Source organism: Thermobia domestica, chromosome 14 (assembly GCF_964235325.1).
Source record: "Thermobia domestica chromosome 14, izTheDome1.hap1.1, whole genome shotgun sequence".
In the NCBI taxonomy this organism is placed as follows: Eukaryota; Metazoa; Arthropoda; class Insecta; order Zygentoma; family Lepismatidae; genus Thermobia; species Thermobia domestica.
The window spans coordinates 144,486,629-144,503,208 of NC_137467.1; the positions used below are offsets into that span (position 1 = coordinate 144,486,629).

A 16,580-nucleotide genomic window follows, 5' to 3' on the forward strand; every position below is an offset into this window, starting at 1 on the left:
ATAATAATAATAATAATAATAATAATAATAATAATAAAGTGTTTAGTTACTTTTAATGAGCAGTTGATGGATTGGATTTCATCTCTCTAATTTCAGGGATTCATAAGATACTCTATTTTTTTTAAAAAAAAGAACCTGTATTCTTATTATCCTTACTTAGGATAAATATTTCAGAAAATCCTTTCTTATCCGTTGCATTCGTGACAAACGGAATATTCTGCCCACATTTCATGTTTTTAACTGAAATAGTGCAAGGCTGGGTGTTGATGAATGTATTACTTTTACTCTTTTACATGTACTGCACCTAAATGGAAAGGTAATTTAATTATAATAACAGAAATATAGATTAATAAAATGCACCCACATGGAAAGGCAACAGAAATCTAGATTAATAAAATGCATGAAGTTCAGTCAAAAAAGGCAGACTCGGGTAGCACACACAAAACTCCTCTCAATTTATTTCCATTAGAAATGAAAATGAAATGAAATCTTAAGTTCTACGTCCCACGTTTATGCCGGCTAGGCTAAAGAAGACGGTGAGGATGACAAACGAATGAAAATGCTGGAATGAAGAAAGTGGGAGGAAATGGGAGAACCTCGAGAAAACCCACGCACACGGTGTTTGTCCACCACTAAGTTCACTTGGCGCGGACTGGGATCGAACCACGGACCCCACGCACCAGAGGTGAACGCTCTACCACTGAGCCACCGCAGCCCATTTCTCAATTCATTTCCATTAGAATTTAACAAGATTCCCTCATAGAACGTTACAATAAAAACGGATAAGAATAGCCATCTTCAAGTATACTAATACTGGAAACACTTTCGTATTGTAGCTGACGTAATAAATTGCCTTATACAATCAGATGATTATAAACAACCATGAATCTTAGTATTTAATACTAACGCCTTGCAATTTACGCTTAATTTGTATAACTTAGTAGAAAATACATTTGCCAAACTTCATTCCAAGTTGGCAGATTATTTCGACCGAATAGTGAAGATATTTCACAAGAAAGTAAGAGCAATATTCTCCCTCCCATGGTAATGGGAGGTGAAGACATGGAAATAGCTCACCATATTTTAAACTTTACACCATTATCATTTCGTCAATCGCAATAATTATAATAACAGTTCAATTATATAAAAATTACAAAGAAGATTTACATATTAAAATATTTTATTATCAGATGGAATTTTTCAAATCTTTGTTATATTACAGAATTAGTTTAAATATCTATTTTTTTTTTAAAAAAAAAAAAGTACAAGTTTCTTACATTTTTCTTTTTCTTCTTTTGTGTCTATTTATACATTTAAAATAAATTCAGCCATTATAAAATATTGTCTAAACAGTTGATATATTCACCGAATTTCTTTAAACAGTTTTATCTACTTGTAACACTATACGAGATGTGTTACAAATAATAATAATAATAATAATAATAATAACAATAATAATAATAATAATAATAATAATAATAATAATAATAATAATAATAATAATAATAATAATAATAATAATAATAATAGGTCGATGAGTAAGTTAGTGCGGTTTGCTTTTGGGTAGGCAACAATGCAGCGTGAAGCAATTGTTTATCGTTATTCCGTTGTTTTATCGTAGTTTGGAGTTTGTGTGTTGTGAAACACAGGTTTTCTTGACTGTGACCGTATTATTATATACATATATTTCAGACAAACTAATATGGAATGTCAAGTTGAGAAAAATGATCATTTCCGTCATATTTTACTCTTCGAGTTTAACCGAGGATCCAGTGCAACAGAAGCTGCGAGGACAATTTGTGCAGTGTACGGGAATGAAGCTTGCTGAAAGAACGCAGAAAAGCTTGTCTTGACCAATGGCTAACAGATTTCTTCCAGTCAAAACCAAAACAATTCTACAGGCGAGGCATTGAACTGCTACCTGAATGTTGGCAGAAGGTCATAGGTAGTGGAAGTGAATACATCACTGAGTGATTGTGAGTTAATGTGAGTGATATTAAATGTATGCAATGTATTGTTACACCCGTAGAATATGTTAATGTTATGTCAATGTTGAATTTGTATTTGAATTAACAGAACAGCAAAATAAAAATAAAATATAAAAACCACACGAACTTATGCATCGACCCAATAATAATAATAATAATAATAATAATAATAATAATAATAATAATAATAATAATAATAATAATAATAATAATAATAATAATAATAATATTGGTACAGTCTACTTTCCAAAAGTCTTATTTTACAAAATATTTACATCTTATTCTACACCTATTGTTGTGTTCAACTTTTTTTAAAAGACAGCAAAAAGAAATGCGTTATTGAACGCTCGCAGGGATATAGGTTAAAGGTAAATATAGACAAAACTAAAAACAGGAAATTCGTCGTGACGTAATACTGCAAAATACTGCAAATTATAGTTACGATAAAATATCAAGTAATACTCTTGACAAAGTGGATACATCCAAATGTTTACGATCAACATTAACAAACCAAAATCATGTTTACGAAGAAATAAAATGTCGACAGAGAGCAGGGAATTCGTGTAATTATTGAGTCCAAACTTGTTGGTCTTCGCGAATTCTGTCGAATAATTTTGAAGCTTAAAATATATAAAACGATTACGTTACCTCTTGTGCTGTAGCGCTGCGAGGTATAGCCGGATGAACGCAGACTGAAAGTATCAGAAAACAAAGGCCTGAGTATTTGAATATTCGGACCCAAGTGGGCCGGGGATGGGTAGTGACGAGGAAGTGCCTAATTAATCCAGTTTACTTAATATTGTTACGGTCATTAACTTTAAGAGCTTCAAGTGAGCATATCACATAGCTATAATGAAAGAAAACAGGGACGCTTTCAAAATTTTAATTGGAAATTCAATATGAAAAGACCATTAACAAGACCTAGGCACATAGATGGGAGGACAATATTAAAACTATGTAAAAATGATCTCGAGAAATATTAATGCAAAGTAGACATTGGATCGAGTTAGCTAAGGACAGAAGTCAACGGACAGCTTTTCTGAGCGAGAGTTCAACAGTCGACTGAGTTAGTTATAATATCCTATGACATGTATATATAATGTGGAATTCCACGTTATGCCCCTTTCCTCTCCAAATGTTTTCTTCAGATCTTATTTTCGAATATCTTTAGCTTATAGCCATTCCATTGCACTAATGATCAACTTTCGCACCCACAGAGTACCACAAGGAATATACAGACTCTTATACAAGATTTGTCTGGGAAGTAATGAGAATGATTCCATAAAATTCAATTATTTCAAGATACGCTTCTAACCGTTAATGTTTCTCGAAATACTATCACTGAGCATCAATACATCGTTGCTACGCGTTGTTATTCTACTTGAACAGGGAACTCTCAAAGCACTTGTCATGGTAGCTAGTACGCTTTTAAATTCTAGAATGGTGTCCTTTCGAATTGGATTTGAACCGGGGAAACAAAGCACTCAACCGGATCAAGTACGGACTGTACGGAAGTTTGGGCAGCGTTGCCACAGTTTGTTTCCTTCAAAATTATCTCACTAGTATTGAAATAAAACGCGTCTCACGCTTAAAGAAGACGGGAGAAAGTTCAGGCACACGGTGTTTGTCCTCCACAAAGCCTAGTTAGCGAGAGCTGGGATCGAACCAGTGACACCACGCACCAAAGCGAAGTAATGCTCTATCACTACGTCTCCGCGTCCTCTCTAAGCAGTTTTGTTGTACAGAACTTGGGTATTGGTCTCCGTGAAGGTGTAGATGTCTCTGACGAATTCCTTACGAACAACTGTTGGCCGAGAAGACTCTGTAGTGTGCCACCGAAACACTTGAGCTTTTGATAAAGCATCCTTCTTGTAGGCTTTTTGCATCACAGCAAGCGTCGCGGTCGCAAATTTTTCAAGTTCAACACAAAATCTTATCATGTATCTCTGCTCGAGATTTCTCTGCATTTTGACTCGCGACGTTCAAACACCTGTGCACCTCACAAGCAATCCGCATTCGGTAAAAGTTGAGAGCCAACTGATGAGAAATTTCGATCATTTATCTAACATTCCGCCCGGATACTACGCCCTTGGCCCTTCCTGATTGGCCGAAGGAAATCAGTCCGCACACTCACATTACTTTCTGGACAGACGTTGTAAATTATAAATTTTAACTTCTTCAATATTAATCACTACGATAGTGTTTTTGTAGCGTGTAGTGACATGCATGTTGCGCTACCACCTGTTTGTAGACTTATTCAGCTAATTTTCTAATTTGTTACAAGTGCTCTTAAAAGCAGTAAACCCTTGATTTAACGGACTTCGAATCATCGGCCTTCCTATTTAATGGACAAACTTTGGAACGTTAAATCAAAAATAAATGTTAAAAATTACGGAAATCCACGTACCTCTAATTGAGACTTGTATTGCAACTCTTTGGTTTGAGCATCTGCTAGTGTCTGCTTCAATTGCTGTATTTTCATTAAATTCTTTTGTCTGTCCACATGAATCTGGTTGTAAGGCTGACGCTGTTGTCCAGTTCCAACCGAAGCCCCCAACATTCCGTGAGGACGCATCTGACCTCCACTCGATGATGTAGCGGGGCCTTGGTTACCAATATGACTGTCAGGATTTTGCTATCAGAAAAGAAATTAAAAAAAAATAATTAATTACATTTACAAGTTTACATCAACTGAACATGGCTTTCATCACATTTTACAAAAACACTGTACTTGAAGGATAAAGGAGAAACTATTATTATTATTTTTCGCTGTCAATGCTATCGTTTGATTTCAGCATGAAAAGTTTACTTTTTGTCATAAGATGATTCTACTTACTTTGAAAAATGATTCTACGCGGTATCTGCAAAATTAATTTATCGTCATGATTCTTGGGTTTATTACGAGACATATTTCGGTAAAGCCCAATTTAAATAACGTACCAGTTGCAACTGTATGTAATTTACAAAACAACATACCTGCAATCCAATCTGTCCACTAGTCGTTTGACTAGAACCTGTCGTACCCGGTGCCATCGATACCACTTGTTGAATTGGACCCCCTGCACTCATAGTAGGAGGACCTGTAGACACATTTTGCGTGATCTGTCCGCCTCCCATGGCCATTGTATTTGTCTGAGACATCATAATGCCTTGCGTAGTAGTGACTGCTATCGTAGATACAGGTAGATTCATTCCTTGGCCACCGGACATTGCATTCATGCCTTGAGTACCAGGCGCACCACCCTGAAACGAAAGCCACATAGTCATGATATCACGACCCAACTCAGTAACAATACTAAATCGTTCTGGAAAAAGATTCCAATCAGTGAGGTTAGGGCGGAAAGTGTAAAATAACTTTCACAATTCTCGGAGTAAATTCAGTGTTTGGGAGATTTCTTTTAAAAACGAACTTAGTTTTATTTCTCGTCTCCTTAAAAGACGCATTCCATTGCTTGTTCCCTAAGAAGATATTAACTCATTCAATTATCTTTTTTTCAATGTTCACTTTCCTTTTTTTTTTTTTTTTTTTTTTTTTAACTGTGATCTTTCATCAATACTACTTATACGTAGCTGCAAATCTAAACAATCCTATAAATAAAAATGTAATGATTCTCAGGCTTTTATCTCACTGTTAAAAACCATTTAATTATACCGTACTCAATAGACTGAGAAGGAAAATCTTTAAGTTTAACGTTCACGATTATGCCCTTTAGGCTAAGGAATACGGATGCTTTAAGGTAAGTAAATGATAATAGAATAATTGGTGGAATAAGAAAGTGGGAAGAAACGGGAATATCCCGAGAAAACCCACGGAAATGATATTGTCCACGACAAACTTATTTGACCTGGGAGCGAACCAGGGACCTCATGCACCAGAAGCGCTCTACATTAACCTACCGTGCCTCCGAATGAGAACGAAAAGAGTATATTAAATGAAATCCCAAAGAAAGTTTTGTTGAGTGATATTGAGATTTAAAAAAAAAAAAAATGTCAATTCAAAACAGTGGACACGATATTTTTCACGCTTAGACTTCTCATAATGGCTTGATAAAAGCAGAGAATATATTGTGTTTGATGAAAATCTTATCTCTAAGTGGATCTCAAGGCTTTTCGAAGGTACAGGCAGGCAGTTGAAATACTATTTACTCTGAAGAATGGAAAAAGAAATGGACAAGGAAGCAAAATTTTGTTTACGTTTATTTAAAGAAATAAAACACACACACACACAAAATTGTTTTTATTTTATTTTACCAGAAAAGTAGTGCGTTCGTTTTGAACAGAGTAAATTTGGTTTTCAATAACTTCCATTTTTAGTAACTTAAAAGAGAATTAAGTGCATCAATTTATTTACTGTTTTCATAACATCTTTGACCTCTGTCAACAATCTTTCACACACATAGATCATGGTCACAAGTGATAGTTATATATAAAAAGACTACAGGATTGCGAAAAGAGGTATCTATCAACTTACCAGTAATATTTTACCCAGTTTTATATTACCTGTACTACAATTTGAGGAAGATCTTCAGAGGGGGTTCAAAAATTAATTTTAAAAAATCCTGAATTCGAAACTAGCTAAGAGCAATTTTTATTATATTATTGTAAAAGTTACTGCGTTATTTACATAAGCATTTGGATAAACGACGATCTCAACATATATTTAAATGCATAGTCGTTCATTGTCTGAATGAATATTTTTTTGTGTTTTCTAGATAATGTTGACTGATTAGACAAAAAAAGCAGCTTCGCCTGTTAGCAATAAATGAGCTCAAACTAGGTAAAAGTGTCGTAGATAGCTCAAAGTGTTTTTAAGGCCTTTAAAAGCCATCCCTTAAACAAGAACAGTTGTTGGAAGATTATTTTTTTAAAAGCGGACGAAAGAAAGAAGAAATATTAGTAAGTTACACGAAACAAGTTTAGAATATTTAATGGAACAACGCTAAAAGTAATCTCCTTTTAACTATCTGTCCTCCTGCTTTTGGTACTTCATAAAATTAATATCACGACCAAACTCAGTAATACCAAATCGTTTTGTGTCGAATGGTACCTCTTAAAGTTAACTTACTTTAAAATTGCTTACGATAAAAATCATTTTATCAATTGCACACATTATTATGTAAATATTTTTAAGTCTTGCACACACAGTGCGGCAATTTTTGAAATCGAGACTGATTTTTTTTCACAACATGTGGCCCAGCTGTGCAAGTAAGCTGGGGTGCAAACACAAGAGGAATGTTTCATAAGTAACTGATACCGGTGCCAAGTGCATTGATCTTGACTGACGGTTACGTGATGGGCGTGATGATGTAGACAGATCCTGTTAAGTTGCGTCGTGAGTTCGACATGAAACAAAGAGTGAACATCAAGTTTTGTGCTCGTCTGGGTAAGACTGCTACAAAAACTTATCAAATCTTGCAACAAGTTTATGAAAGTTTATGGGGTCACTTGTTTATCCAGTGCACGTGCATGGCACAGACGTTTCAGGAAGGAACGGGAGTGAACTGAAGACGACGAACATCCGGGTGCAGCAAGAACAGTGAGAACATAGAAATTGGAGTAAGTAAGATCACGAAAGACCGAAATGCGACACTGAGAATTCTTGGTGACGAGTTGCACGTAAGTAAAGAAACTGCGCGACATACACTATCCCATGAACTCAACAGAGGGAAGGTCTGTGCCCATTTCGTGCCTCATTCCTTAACAAATGACCAACAGAAACCAAAGAACTGATTGCTACCGCCAATAGGGATCCTAACTTCCTCCTGAATTTCATTATTAGGGATGAGACATGGGTTTTTCAATATGACCCGCCGATAAAACGTCAGAGTGTAGAGTGGAAGTCTCCTAACTCTCCACAGGCCAAACATCTGCGCGAGTCAAAATTCAAAATCAAACTTTTGCTTTAAAAAAAAAAAAAAAAAAAAATGATAATAAGGTCATTGTGCATAAGGAATTTGTGTCTACAGGACAGACAGTTAATGCCTCATTTTATCTTGAGTTGCAGTACTGCAACTATTACACGTGTGAGGGCCGAGTATCGGGGTGATGTACATGTGGTGTCTGCTCCATGACAATGTCCCAAGTCACAAGGCAGTGATTGTGCAAGAATTTTTGTCCGAAAAGGGAATCTGTGTTGCCACACCCTCGCTATTCACCAGATCTGGCCCCGTGTGATTATATTCTATTTCCCAAAATCAAGTCTTCACTCAAAAGTTCGTACTTCGATGACTGCTATCAACGGCCATCAAAAGGACTACGACAAAGTTTTCAGCAGCATTCCACAAAAGGACTTCCAGCAATCCTACTATGCACTAACAGCCAGGGCGCAACTATATATGGATGTAGAAGGGTTGTACTTTGAATGATCCAAGGTAAGAAACTTTCTATGTTCACTCTCTTTTTTCTATAGCTCGTCTTGATTTCCAATTGCCGCACTGATACACTTCACGTTTGAAATAATTCAAAAGGTGTTATCATCTGAACAACAGAATATAGCAACAAGTGCTACGAAAGTGAAATGTCATATTCTACTTATATATAATATGCTCTATTAGTTGAACAAGTTAAACTATGTAGTTTTATACATTGATTGGATAATAGACTATAATCAAAAAACAACATTACATATTAATTACTATTTTATCGATTCGGACACCTTAAAATTGTTAAAATTTAAATACCTATCGAAATATTCATCTTATAATCACAACTTTACATTCTTCATAAAATATTTTTATGGCATTCTATCATATTTTTCAATTACATTCCTTTTCACAACTACAGTTATACACTATCCCAACAATATTCATTTAATTACTAATTAATTGGTCTCTGAATACACATAATTGTCAGCCATTAGCCTTACAATTCAACGTTTAGATATTTATATTACAAGTATATACACATCGGCATCTGTATTCATTCTCACTCAGAAAGGGAACTAATTCATAAAAGGAGTAAATTGAGCATAAAGCAATATTTTCATTATCACCAGCGCCAAGGCAGATTCAGATCTCATTACTAAACGCAACTGCTGCGCCACTGATACCTCCAACTGCTTCTTTCGTAATCACAGATGGTCGTTTTGCTGTCGAAGCTCATTCGGGTTCAGGCTTACTACTCTCAATAAGACTTGCACTCAATAAACCAAAGGAAACTCAAAGTCGTATTCGTGAATTTAGGCTTGTTATTCTCAATTAAACTCGAGCTCTTAACTACATTGAGCGAGAGCTCATTAAGAGCTCTGGACTGCTATCCTATATTAGGTTTGCACTCTTGCGGTCGCTCTCAATAATTGAGCTCGAGGCCGATTGAGCCCGAGTAACAAAATCACGAGTTTGGACATTATGCTCGCGACACTATCAGAGGCGAGGTAGAAGGTGACTTGCAAGTACGGAAAGGTTAAAGACTGATATCTATGATTGTAGTTCTGTGTTCAGCAAACGGCTACAAGTAGTACTACCCAACACCCCAGACAAGACATTGGCTCTAACTTATGGTCGCCATACGAACCGCAATGGCTATTCGTCCGATGTGGCGGCCCCGCTGTGAATCTATGCATTGCTATTATCCGAAACTGGCTTGTTGGTGTGCAGGGCCGTACCGTGGAAAATCAGCGCCCGGGACGAGAGTATACGACGGCGCCCCCATACATATATTCCAAGTAATTTTCCTTTCTTTTGCCCCTTTTTCTCCCGATTTTTTCGCCCCCTTACTTCGGCGCCCGGGGCCGACGCCCGCTCCCCCCCACGGCACGGCCCTGTTTGTGTGTACATCTTTCTTCAACAACGTGCTTCGCGATTCTGCGAAACGGCTACTCGGCATTCTAAAGATTTTCACGATACGTTCTCGCTCAAGCACATAACTACACAAACTTAGCTTTTCTACTTCTTTCTGGAATTTCTTCCAAGGTTTATGCTCAACTTGATGCACAGTTAGGGTTATCATTTTTTGATAAGCTGAAAGCAGAACACACAGATCAGCGGTTCCTCACACTCAAATTCGTACATGGTACAACTTATTAAGAATAATACAAAGAAAGACACATATTCATCAATGAAAATCTAATGAAAATTAAAAAAGTCGAAACAGAACTTGCCGCGTTAGCTTCTTGGTGCTTAGTTGAAGCGAGATAATGAACCACTGAACAGATACAAATAAAGAATAATATGATTGGGGGCGACTTCAGTGTTGCCAAGACGAAAAATTTTAGCGATAGAACCATATCGATATCTTGATATAATCATAGGTACACATCGTGGTCGAAATTTACAAATGTGACTCGCGTCTTTTATAAGTATTTTTGATAATTTGGCGTCCCATCATATATCCCTTCCTTTTAGACGTAATTTGGGACCCTGAATATTTTCGTAGAATTCGGAATGTTTCGCCTAATTTGGGACAGGTGAGAACCTTACATACAGTTAGGTATTGAAAAAGCTCAAATTCTCCTTTGGCACGTTACTGACTGCTGGTACGAGTTACGAGTTTTATTGGGCCAATACTCGCTTCCTACTAAGTTTTTTTTTTCTTTCTTTCTTTGTTCTGCTTACCTGCCTCTGCATTTGGTGCTCCGACTTTTGTTGCTGAATAACCTTTTTCAAGCGATCTACAAACGCCGGCTGGTCATTGGGTATGAAGCCCAGATAAGCTTTCTTGTCGACAGTATACAGAAGAATAAGTATCTTGATATCAGACGCAGAGGAAGATGGCATGCTTATAATACCAGCCTGTTTCAAAAAACAAAGAAAAAACATAATAAATATGGACTGAATATAGTAAATATTTTAAAAAAAAAAAGTCGTATTTATCACTTAATTGCAACAAATAATTTCGGCAACCAGCACTTTAACCTTTTATGAGCGTTCAATATGGATGGATTAGGAAACTTTTGGTGCTGCAAACACTGTAGAGATGCTCCTAGCTACATGTAAAAATTATAACATCAACAAATCTTATTAACTTCAACTCAGGAATGCGTCTAAAATTTTCACTAATGCCGAAATGTTTCATGGAAAGCCCCATCTTTATCAGTGGCTAATTTTTTATGTAAACACACACTGCTGTTCTGATTACATCTCATGCCTTCTATTATAGAATGAAAAGGCATTGCCAGTATAGTTAAATTTATTGTAACATTCTGAAAACAAAATACATAAACCATTGAATGATGAATATTTTGTAATAATAACAAACTATTCACTGAAGTATTTTTTTCTATAACTAGCTGAAATATCCGATTTACGAGCTGAAATATCCTGCACGAGGAGGATAGATTTACGGAGAACAACAAACTGTTACACTTCAACGGCACTGAGTGTGTCATTATTCATATCAGTGACCACGAAAACTATGGGCTGGACACTAACATCGGTCGTTTTCGATTACTTTTACATGCCACTCTCTTTCTACCTCCCACCATCATATTATCATGCCGATGAGCTGATGAATTTGGACTTAAATAGCATTGCCGAAAATGACATTAACACTTATGCTAGGGCAGGGTCTACTTATGTACCAAATACCATGAAAATCATACACAGTCTAGGAAAAGTTGGAGTCAAATAAAGGTTCATTTATATGTATGCGAATTTAAAACGCGTTGTTGAGTTATCATCAGCATGCTGAAAGTGAGATTTTATAATGCACTCTGATAGTTTATAAACTTATGCTATAGTAAGAAATTTTATCTTGTGTCGTGTTACTCAGTACAGTAGTCTCGCAAACTAGACCTTCTATACCTTAAGATTCCATATGACTCCACATTTTTTCTTTTTCTACATGTTTTCTGCTTCTAAAACAAATCATCATTTTTGAAACAATGTAATATGGTGGTCCATTAATAGTTAGTCTGTACTAATTTCTAACATCGCCTCTACGGATAAACTGTATTAGTTACATCTTATAATAGTTAATGTATTATTGTAATTACAGTAGACACTATTTATACGTTTGAATGTCCGCACGTTTTCCCTATCTATTCAGAGATTTGTTACGGTATTCAATTTTTGGAGCTTTTGTACTTTTCCTTTTGTGACAATAATTCTTGAAATTATCTAAGGAATTTGGAAACAATTTTTTGTTCTGTTTGTGGAAATCCTTCTCCGTAACGAAGTGGGTGAAGAAAGTCAGGTATTCACTGTCAATTACCACTCACATTTCTTTCTATTGTTGCTAGCTATTACCAGGCTTGCTTGAAGGTTTATGGCTGTACTCTAATGTAAGGTCAACATTCACATGAGAGTAATACGGAGTAAAATATTATAAGTTGCAAATAACCTATTTCCCCCTTTATTCCGTAAAACTGGATTTTCGGTAAGTCGTCAGCCTCTCGGTCTACATTAGGTCGAGTTTGCAGAACTCTACTGTAACATTTTTTGTACTATAATAGATGTCAGTAACCATTCATGCAGTAATTTAAATTAGTTGAAAGCACATATAAAATTTGAGAATATGGCTGCTAACATATTTGATACTATTAACTATTGCCTTTTAAATAAACGGTACTTAAACTTTCCTATGGTTAAAGTTTCTCTTTCTCTCTCTCTCTCTCTCTTTCTTGCCACAAATATAATATAAAGACTTTGCAAGTGATTTTAATCTTAAAGCCAAATGATTTATTGCTAGTTGAGAATTTCTGGAACTACAGTGTTGTTTATTATTATCAAGTTGAACTCTTGATGGCGGTCATGATGCTCATACCCCACCAAAAGGGGGCCATTCCATATTATTATTTCTAGAAGGGTTATATACGACTCATACAGAGGTTTTGTATGTACAAGTTGAGGCATAGGTTCCTACAGAGATTCTCCAGACCTGTACCTCAACTTGTACATACGAAACCGCGACTAAGTATGTTACAATTAGACAGTTCTCTTGAACCTGCTAGGCATTATTATTATTATTATTATTATTATTATTATTATTATTATTATTATTATTATTATTATTATTATTATTATTATTATTACTACTACTACTACTACTACTACTAATAATAATAATAATAATAAATTTACCTATCATTATACAGATGTGAATATTGTAATAAAATAAAACAACAGAAAACACAAATCTACTTACAAATCCGGTGCTCATCAACCTCGTGAGTGCTTCCAAGGCATCACAGTTTTGTAAATGGAACAGAACGGATTTTGAGTTCTTTAAGTACGCTCCACCAATAGTTCCAATCAAGCGCTTCGGCATCAACTGCATTATCAAAGTTGGCGGCCAAGAATCCGCTTTGCTTGTAAAATAAAGTTACGAATTTAACATATTACCCTTATATTAACTAAAATCATTGGTATTATTTATTATTTCGCCTAACTTTCACAAAGTTTCCTTTGAAGTACCGTGGACAGGATTTCAAACAAGGTAAGATATAATACTAAGCTATAGCATAAAAAGTTAGTGCATTATTTATTATGCCTAATCATGCATTTTTTATTTATTTTTACTCTGTATGTAACTAAAGTCACACCTCCGGAGAAATTAATATGACATAAAATCGAGCATTTCATCAATTTACCAGATATTTACTAGAGAAGTTTCTTAAGGAATAATTTCTTGTTCAAATCAGAAATCCAGAACAAAAGGGAAAGGGACAATTGGACCAGGGCTGGATTATAATTCTGGATATGTTTTTCGAATGTAGCAAGCCAGCTACAACTTTGTAATGGCGTAACATGGCCATATCACTGTGAAGATGACGTCTCCGCGGAAATTTATTTCAGTAAAATTACTTACACGCGGAAGAATTCATGCACGGTTCTCTTCTTAATTCTGATTTTTTTCTCTCTCTCTACTATTCCTTCAGAAGAAGGATTTTTTTCCTGAAATACACGAGTAGTAAATGCAAAGATAATTCTGTACTTTATTTCTATATTCATTTCGTAGAAATTGAACTTTACGGACTCTAATAAGTGTTAATAATAATAATAATAATAATAATAATAATAATAATAATAATAATAATAATAAAATCAAATCTACAAATTAACGTGTTGACAAATCCTGATTAACTCAAACAAGGAATAAAAATGTAGCCAGCTTGTGTATCCCTTGTGAAATAGCCTTTGATGTGTTTTTGATTCATCAACGAATGGAATGCAATATATCGTGAAAGACTGAAGAAGATCGTATGCTGCTAACAAGGTTTTTCCACGATATCAAAGTAACATTTCTTTAAATATTATGCTCTCCTATATATAGCTCGAAAGTAAACAGTCCGGAGCTGTTAAATCCGAAGGGCGGAAAAGTGAAGTTAAATCACCGAAGAGAGATATCGTATGATTAGTTGGATGGAGTTTAATGTCCCATTTCAGCACCGAGGCTATATGAGACGAAAACTATTGTTTAAAGGGGCTTCAAACAACTAATCATGTTCGTTTCTGAGACAAGTACGAAACCACTAAACCAAGAAGTGGAACTGATTCGAGATATATCATCAATGGAACATATTTTCAAAGAATATACGTATCATGCGTGTATTATAGGCTTAAGGAAAACGATACAATATTTAAATCCTGAAAAAAGTTCCCTTTTCTGCCAACATTTTTCTTATCTGCCTTCCCTGGTTCCGGACGAAGTCGATGCTGCTAGCACCCACAAATGTAGAAAGATAATTCTAAAACAAAAATGTGTATCTTGGTTTCAAAAAGAATTTCACATAATTAAAAAAAAAAAAAATACCTGTTTCAATTTCTTTGCATGCTAAGAAAGATGATCAGGAAATAAACTGAATTTTGGTTACATATTGAATCTTAAGTGCTTGTGAAACGTTAGAGCATAGTTTTGCTTATGAACGACTAATTTCTTCAAAATACTGGATATTTTTACCAACAATCTGCATGTATTAATGATTTACAGTCTACGACATACATCATTACATTCTTAATACAGTGAAACCTATGAATAACACGACACCGATGGGACGTGATTATTTGCCCGTAAACGAGAGGTGTTAGTTACACAAAGATTGCATGAATTTATATTACAGCTCATGGGGTATTGCATGAAGAACACAGTAACTATGTTATTTATACATGAAAATATAGTCTAATATCGAAGTACTGTACTCAGTGTTCGAATTACTGGTGCTGGGGGAGTGAGAGAGGTATTCTCTGTAAAGGAACAAAAGTAGCGCTGGCGAATATGTTTACGCGGGATGCAAAATATACTGCATGTGTGGTAATTTTCTTCCGAAGCACATGTACGTAATCATTTCATACATTTACATACTAGGTGTACTAGAACTAAAGGAAACAGTTAAAATATCCCAGAACATGTACAGGGTGTCTACTAAAATTCCAAAATGAAATTTCGTGACTTTCCTTTACCAAATCATAAAATTTTCTAACATTTTGAAGAGTGAATTTGGGTGGGAATTAGGCCGAATTTTCATCCATGCGATAGGAACGTACTTTGCTTGCGATTTGGTAGCGTCTAAAGCCGACCACAGACATTTTTGGTGGTGAATTTTGACGTTTTATAGAACAAAAATTTCCAATCTGCACTTACATTTGTACAGTTAAAAAAAAAATCGTGAGCAAAAGCTAAATTTCGTGACTTTTTCGTGACTTTCATGACCGTTTTATGATTTCGTGACTTTTTTGTGACATTCGTGACTTTCGTGACCGATAGACACCCTGATGTAACAATATTATTAAATACTGAAAATTTGTTGTGGACCAAAGTTTCACGTTCAGCTAGGAACTGTTCTTTTTGGTGGATCGCTAGGTAAATGACAAAGACAACTGTACTGCATCACATACTACTTTTCAAATTGCAAAAACTATTTACTGTGCTAAATACATATGAACTCAAAAAGTAATTCCTTTCTGTATCCATGTTTGAATGTCCGTAAAGAAGAAGCAAGGTTCCCACTTAACTGGTGAGCACGAATTCGGTGACTTTTCAAGGTCTCAATATACGAGGGGGTGCTGATATAAAGATTGAGCTTTACCAAGAAAAAAATGAGTTAGGAAGCTGAAACTCTCACACTATTCCACATATTCCCCTATAGGTCAATGCATTTGCAACATCTGTCCTGCAACTTTTTAAGTCCTTGTAAATAGAAGTCTTTTGTCTGCTGTTATACCCACTGATCTGTAACATCAGTTGCCGCTTGAACACTGAAAACGGTGACCTTTGAGACGTTGTTTGAGATTCAGGAACATAAGATAATCGGATGGAGCTAGGTCAGACGAATAAGGAGGATGAGGCAACACTTCAAAGCCTACGGTGACCAATGTGTCCTGTGTTTCAGATGCTGTGTGTGAGGAGGCATTGTTGTGCAAAAGCACAACACCTTTGGAGATCTTACCACGACATTTCTCCTTGATGTTTTCACGTCACTTTCTCAAGAGACCACGCCAGCAGAATTCCGTCCTTATCCCAAAAGTTTGTTGACATTTGTTTCTGTGCAGACCTCTGCACACAGCACTATTTTGGCTGGAGAGAACTGTGACTCCATTCCTTAGATTGCTGTTTAGTCTTGGGATCATAACACTAGATCCACGTCTCACCATCAGTTACGAGTTTCATAAAAAACACTCACTTCTTACAAAATGTTCCAAAACTGTCCGCGAAGTT

At 35.6% G+C, this 16,580-nt stretch overlaps 1 protein-coding gene across 3 annotated transcripts in view; it reads right to left on the reverse strand.

Annotated features, from left to right (window-relative positions):
- LOC145670386 (mediator of RNA polymerase II transcription subunit 25-like) overlaps positions 1-16,580 on the reverse strand; it is a 90,146-nt gene that overhangs the window by 27,334 nt on the left and 46,232 nt on the right. For all 3 annotated transcript variants that reach the window (XM_081739003.1, XM_081739004.1, XM_081739005.1), the window contains 4 exons: positions 13,071-13,233; positions 10,541-10,717; positions 4,965-5,231; positions 4,396-4,623 (listed from right to left, as the gene is read on the reverse strand). In XM_081739003.1, the coding sequence (XP_081595129.1) occupies positions 4,396-4,623; positions 4,965-5,231; positions 10,541-10,717; positions 13,071-13,233 (835 nt within the window). The remainder of the gene's footprint in view (positions 1-4,395; positions 4,624-4,964; positions 5,232-10,540; positions 10,718-13,070; positions 13,234-16,580) is intronic.